The sequence below is a fragment of the Harpia harpyja genome, chromosome 16 (assembly GCF_026419915.1).
Source record: "Harpia harpyja isolate bHarHar1 chromosome 16, bHarHar1 primary haplotype, whole genome shotgun sequence".
NCBI lineage: Eukaryota > Metazoa > Chordata > Aves > Accipitriformes > Accipitridae > Harpia > Harpia harpyja.
The window spans coordinates 20,119,157-20,128,272 of NC_068955.1; the positions used below are offsets into that span (position 1 = coordinate 20,119,157).

The window sequence follows — 9,116 nt, forward strand, 5'->3', positions numbered from 1 at the left end:
GTATTTTTCTTTTCATTTTTAAAGAAACTATGGAATTTTTTTTAAAGTTAAACCCAAGGTTTGTATATGGGCACATGTTTAATGGAGTCCTCTGATATATTATTTACTCGGCCTACTCTTGCAATCTATTTAATCACAGTTCTGCTTGAAAACACAAAGGATCTGTGATTTGGGGTGCTACTGTCTACGCAAACATCGGGATGAACACACAGCTGATCAGTGTTTTTGCAAGTGCACACACACTCAATAATTTGGTTGAAGGATACTATGTCTAGTTAACACAGTACAAGTTAGCTAAAAGGAAACTTTCACCCCCACACACACATAACAAAGAGCCGTGATTTCTATTAGTGCATTTCATACCATACATGCTGATTACCAGGCTGTGCTTCATTGTTAGCAGAGATTACAGCTGGGATAAGCTGCAGCTTTTTCCTAATTGCTATTATGATGACTGAATTTTTGTTTTGTGTCAAGCATTATTCACACATTATACTCCAAAATTTGATCCCTCCATGATGCATTATTGATTCCATGCAGGCAATCATACTGCTGCCAATGTGAAGAATTAATTTGGGCTATTTTACTTGATTTGCATTGCTCCATCATAGCAGAACATAGTTCTATAGGGAAACACAAATTGAAAAGGAAGATTTAACAAAACATGGAAAATGGTGCTGTCCTTTAAAAGAGATGAGTCCTAAAGAGGGGAAAAGAGAAAAAACCCCAAACCCGGCACAACACGTGTGGTCCAGAAAGAAATAAGGTCAGTCAGCCAAATTCATCTTAGTCAGAGGAAGGTTACAAGACTAGCCTTATGCCTCTAATAAAGTAAACTAGCTTGCTTCAACTTATATTGCCAAAGAAAACAACTGAACACCTCTGAGAGCAACACTGCTTCAAAGCCTTTGAAACCCTGTTAGCTTCATTTGTTTTCCCAGCATAAGCAATACTCAACCACTTAGCGTGTCTTTTATCCGCAATCCAGTCAACTGCAAAGCTGATCTAGAAGATGTGTAACAGATGCTTCACATCATCTTCTTTTTTTAAAGTTCTACTGTGTTAACAAAGAAACTTATGAGATATCAACAGAAATAAAGCCCAGGATTTATTTTATTTTTTTCCCCGAATAAGATTATTTCACAGTTTTAGGATGCCAACTTAATTAGCACAGAATAAATTTAGAAGGGGAAGACAACTTACACGTGGGCACTGACCCCACACTGGTCAACTCTTAGTCAAAATTTGATCGAATCTGAATACAAGAGGGCACTGATAATGATGCATTTCTGCTTGGTCTCATGTTTTAAAGGCATAAAATCTTTGTGAAAGCTTTTTTCATTGTCCCAAGTGCTTCACATCAGAATGAAACAAACCCTCATGTTCTGTCCCAGAAACTAGACTCAAATTTTACTCACACGAATAGACCAGATTGATAACTTTAGAAATCAAACTTATAACGAGATAAAGACCTCAAAATGCTAGATGTAAAATACTGGGTAGTATTCCCCCCTCACCCTTTTTTGGGAGGCAAGGAGGGGAGAGAGAGAAGAAGAACTTCAGTAGAAGACTTTGTTGTAAGTGAGCATCCATCCATTATTTTCGATAGTCAAGCCTTCTTTCCTAATTATTCTTCAGTACAGTATTAATTCAGTTTTAAAATACCAGAAGACAGATATGGGTTGGGGAACAAAAATCGTATTGCTCCAACTTATTAGCATTGGGCAGCTTTCATACTATTCACAATACATGATTAGCACCAATCTGACACAGGAAAGCAAGTGACTTGGCATTACAAGTTATTTTTCTCATAAATATTTTAAAAAGCAATACATATATTCAAGTAAAATCAACGCTACTGCCAAAATGCTCAACTTCCAATTTCTCCAAGCTCTTTGGCTCCCTGTGAAAAGCTGTTTCCTGTCTAGAGTCTTGCACATATTCAATAATTTCTTCTGCTTCCAAATGACAACTACCTATGACTTTTTTTTTTTAAACACTTGGAGATTTCTGAAAAAAATTTTACAAGATCAGAGGATCCAGCAACACACCCATTACACAGCACACTTTATCCATTTATAAAGGTGAATCAAAACAACGAGATAATAGCTACAAACGTGCGTTAAAAGTTAAGATGGAGTTCCCACTTTCAATAAACAAAGTGCCGCCAAGGTGCAGGTCTTTGACAAGAGGCAGTGCCATTGATGGAAGTCCATCTGGATGGCTACAGAAGCGTTCTCCTCTGCCTCAGTTTTAATCTTTGCTTTCCGTGTATGGGCTATGAGGGAAAAACTTCATTAAAAAGTTGTGATTAGACTGACCACATTCATCCTAGAAACTACTGGTGACTGAGCAGTTAAGTTGCACGCCCTGGTAGGCAACGTGCAAAAGAAGGCCATCAGGTCATTCAAACTACTAACAAACACTCTTATTCCTTACATCAAAATGTACCCCCTAGTCATCCTCGATAAGGACTAGTCAGCTTTAAAAAAACAAGTATATGTGAAGTTCAAAAATAAGTCAAGCTCTCCTTCAGCTTCATTCATTAAATTACCTCCCAAATGAACCTCCACTTCTGCCATTTAGAGAAGGGAGTAAATTCTTAGGATAAGCCAATGCTTTTTTGCCAGAGCAGCTTATTAGCTTATTGTCATTATGTTTATAGCTATAAAGAAAAGCTGCGAGAAATAGATATTAAAGGCGCACATTAAAGAGACCCAAATGACATGCAATGGAAAGGAAAGAAAATCTCAAAATTAGATTTACAATAAAAGCTGTTAAAATAAACAGGCTAAAATGGATATACTAGAGTAACTTGTAGAAAGAAAAATCTAAATAGGTATTAAAAAAAAACCCAAATCAAGCTGTTTCTGCTATGTCCTTCAGCAAACAGAACCTGGGGTAAACCCTTCTTGACTGCTTCGATCATGCCAGAGAAGAGATTAAAAAAAAAAAAAAAAGGAAAAAAAAAAAAAGAGCAAGCGTGCTTTTACCAACACAAGAGAAAAATATCAGAAGCTGAAAGCAGAGCACCCTGATATGCACTGCGCGCATCTGTTTCAAAACTATTTCTACATTAGCAGCACACAGAAGACACCAAGCACAGGCTCACACAATCTCAGCCCACCTACCGTCCTCCTTGTCCAGCACCATCATCTCCGCAATCAAGAAAAGTCCGGGGACAGATGCTTCTTCTCCAGCAGCCTCCGCTCAGGGGAGAAGAGACCAAGTCTCTGGGAACACAAATGAGCTACGGTACAGCTGATCGTCCTTTAGCAGCAAGTGAGCTCTAATTACCCAGTTGTCCAGCTTTTAACCTAGATTGCACTCAGTTAGAATTACACTCAGAAATAAAGCACTTTGCAGATACAAAAGCAGTCTCACCTACTTTTGTGCCTCAGAATTGCAAGGAACTAAAACTGCAATTTAGAAAGAAGGGGGATTGGAGCCGTTTCTTTGGTTCTCACTTCTAAATGGCTCAATTTACACAGTATAATCTATTTTAATGTAATTGCATTTGATAGCTCATAACCCCGGCTGTTGCAACTACACAGCTTTCAACCTTATAAAGTGTTTTCCCTTTGGATTTAAGCCGCATCTAAATCTACAATCGTATTCAGAGAGGGCAGAACACCTAAGCCTGACTACCGCTGCCTCTGCCTCTCAATTCGTGAGCTTTGCACACTTGCTATTGAATAAATGCACATATTTCCCAGGGACCCCTCTCGTTCTCCTGTCAGGCTCTCCTGGCAAACGGGAGCCTTCCCAGCTCAGCAGCACCACCTGCAGCCCGGCCCCGGCCCCGGCCCCGGCCGCGGTCCCTGCGCCGCGCAGGTGGCGCCGGCCCCGGCTGCTCCCGCCCGGGCACCGGCCGAGGCGCGGCGCGGCGCGGCGGGCAAAGCCCCGGCACGGCGCTTGGCAGCCCGCACCTCCCAGCAAGGCTCGGCTCTCTCGGCGCTCCGAAACGCGTGGCTCCGCAGCAGGGCTGCTCGTCCAGAGCTGCTCCCGCAGGAGCGGGGATTTTCGACGAAAGCGGCCAGTGGCTTCTGGCAGGTCAGAGACCAACGACTCTCCGCAGCTGGGGCCGGCGACCCGGCCTGCGTTACGCCGGCTCCGCTGCGCGCAGCTGGATTTCACGCATCTGTTGCGCCCCCAAACTCGATGCTAATTTTCTGTACAAACGTTTGGGGTTTGTTTGCACGTGTACGTATTAGTTTCAGGGAATACTCTAGGGGATATAGCTCCATTTTCACTAGGTCGGTATTAAAATGAATTTGACAAATCTGACGCGGTACAAACCCTTACAGGTCTGCTCCGTTTCTCAGAGATGCCATCGGTTCCCAAATACAAAGGGACAAGTTTGGGGCCTGCGTGTTTTATCCTTCCTCTCGCAACTCACAATCCTTATTCAGACCAGTCATCTGCCGTCTCCGATGGCGCTCCTAAGGACTGCGGGATCAGATGCTTCGCTACCAAGATCAACAGCACCATTTTGCTCATCTCTGCCTTTTAATCCAAGAAAACATTGCATTCCTGCTTTAATGATACTTCTTCCTCCCCTTTACAACTGATACAACGATACTCTAAAAAGCATGCTAGCAGGCTCAAGTTATATATCCTTAAGACCAATTTTTAATTAGATTCCTTATCCCCACCTGAAGTGGCTTTTCCTTCCCCCTTCATTCAGAATACATAATCTTAACAGTCCTTGAGCGTATTTGATGTTAAATGTATCATTTTACATTGAACCGTTTTCATCTAGTGCTTTGAACAACTCCTGTTTCCTACTGATTCTAGTTTGCAGGTGTTGAATATGGATTTTAGTGTAAGAGTGCAACCACCGTAAATAATCATCTTCTTTTAAGAAGTATCACAAGCTAAAAAGGAGGAGGACTTTACCCCAAAGATTAAAGTCTAATAGTTAAAAGCATCAGTGCAAAAACTAACAAAAGCACAGGCTTTTCTAAGTTTGAGGTATTTTAATACTTCTAATAGACCATCGGCCTCCATTAGAAAACGGTGAACTCCAAAAACGTTCCTTCCTTCCGTTTAGCATACTTTTCAACCCTATCACCTTCAAAAAGGGCAAACTTACCCCCAAATATATGGTACGTTTAAAGTTACACTATTTGGTAATTACAAAGAAAGGCAGGTTTTTGATAAAAATGAAGTTAGCCTTCGTCTATCGCAGCTGACATCCGTGCCAGAGCAAACTAGCAGACATAACGCACTTGTAAAAAAATACACAGTACCGGGTCAATGTACATTTTATTCCTTTACTGCTTCATCTGTCATAGAGGCTGGATTAGTCTCTTTGCAAACGGGTATTTTTAAATGCTTTATCTGCTTACTCATTTCACACACTGACAGTAAAAAAAGTTTTCTAACCCCCAACACATTTGTACAGCAATTAACTACAATTAACACAGTCTGTTGGAATTAATCATGATACCTGATGTCAGTTTACTTTTTTAAGCAGAAATCTGGTCTTTGCAATCAAAACATTTATGTATTTGAGAAATATCTTAACTCTCATTATCTTGAAATTTATAAATGCGTTGCACGGTGCGTAGGTTGGCTTGCCCACAGCAAATTCAGCAGTGATTTACGCAGTGGAACTGACTAAAATGCAAGCCTTGAAGTTTTTCACTCTCAACCTTTCTCTTCCCCCCCCATCTTTCTTCTCTTAGCTCCTAACATTTGTTTTGGGAAGATATTTGCCAAAGTCCCACTGTAAAATGGTATTTTCTAATATCAAGTCATGTTGCATCAGTCAAGTTATATCATGTCACTTCAAACGTACAAAATGATGTTACCTCCCTGACATAACTCGACGTGATGCCACAACACATCAAGTCAAAAACATTATCATTATTGTTATTTTTTCAGTCTGCCCTTTCATCCTCAATGATGTCTGTAAAGACCACAGAAAAGTATTATTGCATCTCTACTACTCTCGGCACCACGGAGCGCACTTGCCAAGGAAGCTTTTCACTCACAAAGCCGTATAGCGGTTATTAGACTTCACGGGTGATACTGGTGTCACATGAGGGCCAGCACGCACCCCTAAGGCACCATTACAGCCCCGACCTGGAACTGGAAGAACGGGCAGCTGCCTCTGAGGCCATGGCCCAGCTTGCCAAGTAGCCTTCAAGGATGCAAAAGCGAGGAGCACGTTGCAACATCTACCTACAAGGCAGCAAGTGTCCTCCTTGCCATGCACCAGGACTACTGGGAGGTGGGGGGAATGTTTCTGAAATCCTGCCTTCTCCACGCAGTGATAACTGTGAATACCCCCACTGCTGCCAGAGACCTCAAAAGAAGAAAACCCCTCAACCCCTCCGCCCCACATGGCAAAGCCTCTTAAAATCAAGGGGAGAATTGGATACTAGCCACAACGCCAGGATTTTTAGATAGTAGAAATCAGACCGGCCTCTGGGAAGGGGGAAAAATAAAAAAATAAATAAATAAAAAAAGGCCATTTATGGGAGTAAGACAGACCCATTCAAGCTTGATTTCAAAAGGAATTGGTTTAGTTAGCAAAAGCTTCCATTTTAGTCCATTTGTAACCTACGCAGGTCCAGCATCCCCTTTTAACATTCACAGATGAGCGGGCAAGTGGAGCCCATTTGAATCAGGCAGAAAGAAACATACAAAGGTAAAATAACCTCTTCATAAAAAGAGTTTCTTCTCTCAATCTCACCTCCTGTCGCCAATTTCTCCAGCGCACTTTTAAAAGTGAGCATAATTTCTCCTTGAGAATAACCACTCCATCAATAGCACAGGAGATTCCCAGGCATTACCGCAGTTTGTTGCTCTGATCTCCACATCCCTCTCATCAGGGGTTTGTTTCCTACTTTACTCCTTTTTAAGTGCACCCCGCACTAATTTCCTCTTTACCTCTACCATCGCCACCATTATTCCCTTTTATACGGCCGCTCGTGAGATCTCCTGGAAGGAGGCTGTTGAGAACTGTCTGGATAATCAATGATTCTAGTTTCATTTCCTTACACCACCACCACGCCGGCCCCGAGCTCCTTGTGTTTAATGAGCATGTCTGCGACACTTGAAAGAACCCAAATACCCCTATTAGGAAACCCTCTTCAGATCTCAGTTTTTCCTCCCAGCTCACCTGTGCCTCTCGCTTCTGCGATGGAGGCAGCATCCTGCTGTTAGCCCGTCAATCAGATTGAAACGGATACAGGTTGGCAGGCACCCTCTGACAGAGAGTCACTGGGATTAAGACATCACCCGGTTACTGTTATTATTAAAGGGTATTAATGGAGATGTTAAAAGCCTTTCCTCCCTTTTCCTCCAAAAGTTAAGCAAAATTCAGGGGACTCTCGCAATGCAGGTCACCCCCGAAAGTGAGGTCAGGGAGAAACACAAACCTTGGTCCACACAGCAGTAAGAAATTACCCTTGCTTAATTCCTCTGTCATTACTTAACCCTTTTATCTTTCTGCCCAGGGGGTAAAGGATGAGAAAAGTCTTTCTACCGCTGTCTCTCACTGACCAGTTAGATAAGTTCATTCCCTCTTCTCCAACGCACGCGCTTTTGACTGGAGCAGCACAGACCCCATTAACACTACTACATCAGTTTACTTCAGAGGGCTTCAAGAAATCGGAGGGAGATGGACGCTGGGAGAAGGATTCTCGGCCCAGAAGCATGTGACGAGTTTGCAGCAAGCTCCCTCCCCACGCACCTCTCGGGGGCAGCGAGCATTTAACCTTCTAGTTGTCAGCGCTTCGGCCCCCTCCCACACAGCCGGATCGCACAAACGAGCCCGTGATTTCTCTTCGTGCCCCATCCGACTCCGCGGTGGCGTGGCAGGCGGACTCTCACCTTTCTGAAGCAGAAACTCCAGATCAAAAGAAGAGGGGGGGGGGGGGGGGAAGAGGTAGAGAAACAGGAGAAAAACAGCAAAGGAAAGCATCTCCCACTTGCCTCTTTAGCCTGGTATCCACTTTTGCGAGTTAAAGCTCCCCGCCAGCCCGACCGAGAGACATTTTATGGCAATTTACGCAATCACGTAAGACGGCACCGACCGCAATGGGAGCGCCGGGCGGCATTTCGGCACGCCACAGCCTCGGATGCCACCGAAGTTGGCCCGGCGGTGACACACGCTAAGGCCACCAGAGCTGATGGCGGGCCCGGGGACAGGGCTGCAGGCGTCAGACGCTTCCCCGCTGGCCGCGGCACTCACCGGGGCCGGGGCAAGCCGCCGCCGGCGTCCCCAGCGCGGTCACCGCCGCACCGCGCCGCGCCGCACGGCGGGGGCCGGGCGCGGGCCGCCGGGCGGAGAGACCCCCGCCCCGCCCGGCCTTGAAACGGCGGCGGGAGCCCTCGGGGGAATGGGGGCCCGCGGGTGGCGAGGGGGGCACCGGCCGGGCCCCGGGCCCCCTTTGTGAGGCGCCGGGCTTGGGGCTCCGCTACCCGCGGCGCCGGCGGGGCGACGCGGGACAGGCCGGGCAGCAGCGCCCTGCCGCGGCGCGGCGCGGCGAGCGGCGGCCCGGCGCGGGGCAGCTCCCTCCGTCCCCCGCCGCTTCCCTTCCCTTTTCCCTTCTCTTCCCTTCCCTTCCCTCCCCGCCCCGCCCGCCGCCTCCCGCGCCCGGGCGCAGTTGGCGGCGGGGCCCCGCGCCCCCCGCTCCCACCTACCGTCCTCCTTGTCCAGCACCATTGTCCCGGGCGCCGAGGGCGGCCGCCGCCGCCACCGCCACTCCGGCTCCTTGGGGCGCTCCCCCTCCAGCCGCCGCCGCGCGGCTCCGGGGGAGGCGAGGCGAGGCGCGGCGCCGGGCCGGGCCGGGCCGGGCCGGGCCGGGGAGCGGGGAGCCGGGCGCTGCCGAGGCGGGGGGCAGCGGCGCGGCCGCCCCGGCGCTGCCCCGGGACGCGAGTTGGGAGCGGGGCTGCGGCGGGCTACGGTCGCGCTGGGCGCCGGGGAACCGGAGCCGGGCCGGTGCAGCAGCCGCCTCGCCCCCGGCCCCGCCGCTGCAGCTCGAGTGCCAGTTTAGATATTAAAAAAGAAGAAGGTGGCGGGGAAGAGAAAAAAGGTAAGGGAGGAACAATATCGGGGGCTGGCTCCCCGGCTCCGTCCTTTCCCAACCCGCGCTGTCAAA

General features: G+C 47.2%; 1 protein-coding gene across 3 annotated transcripts in view; it reads right to left on the reverse strand.

Annotated features, from left to right (window-relative positions):
- The window catches only part of LMO1 (LIM domain only 1), a 63,278-nt gene extending 54,472 nt beyond the window's left edge, over nucleotides 1-8,806 (reverse strand). Inside the window, exon 1 of one of the 3 annotated variants that reach the window (XM_052811462.1) lies at nucleotides 8,659-8,806. In XM_052811462.1, coding sequence (XP_052667422.1) covers nucleotides 8,659-8,680 — 22 coding nt within the window. In that variant the 5' untranslated portion in view covers nucleotides 8,681-8,806. Of the gene's footprint in view, nucleotides 1-3,131; nucleotides 3,666-7,705; nucleotides 7,814-8,658 lie in introns of those variants that run through there. The other 2 variants (XM_052811464.1, XM_052811461.1) reach the window with 2 other exon arrangements.
- Nucleotides 8,807-9,116: the final 310 nt, after the last annotated feature.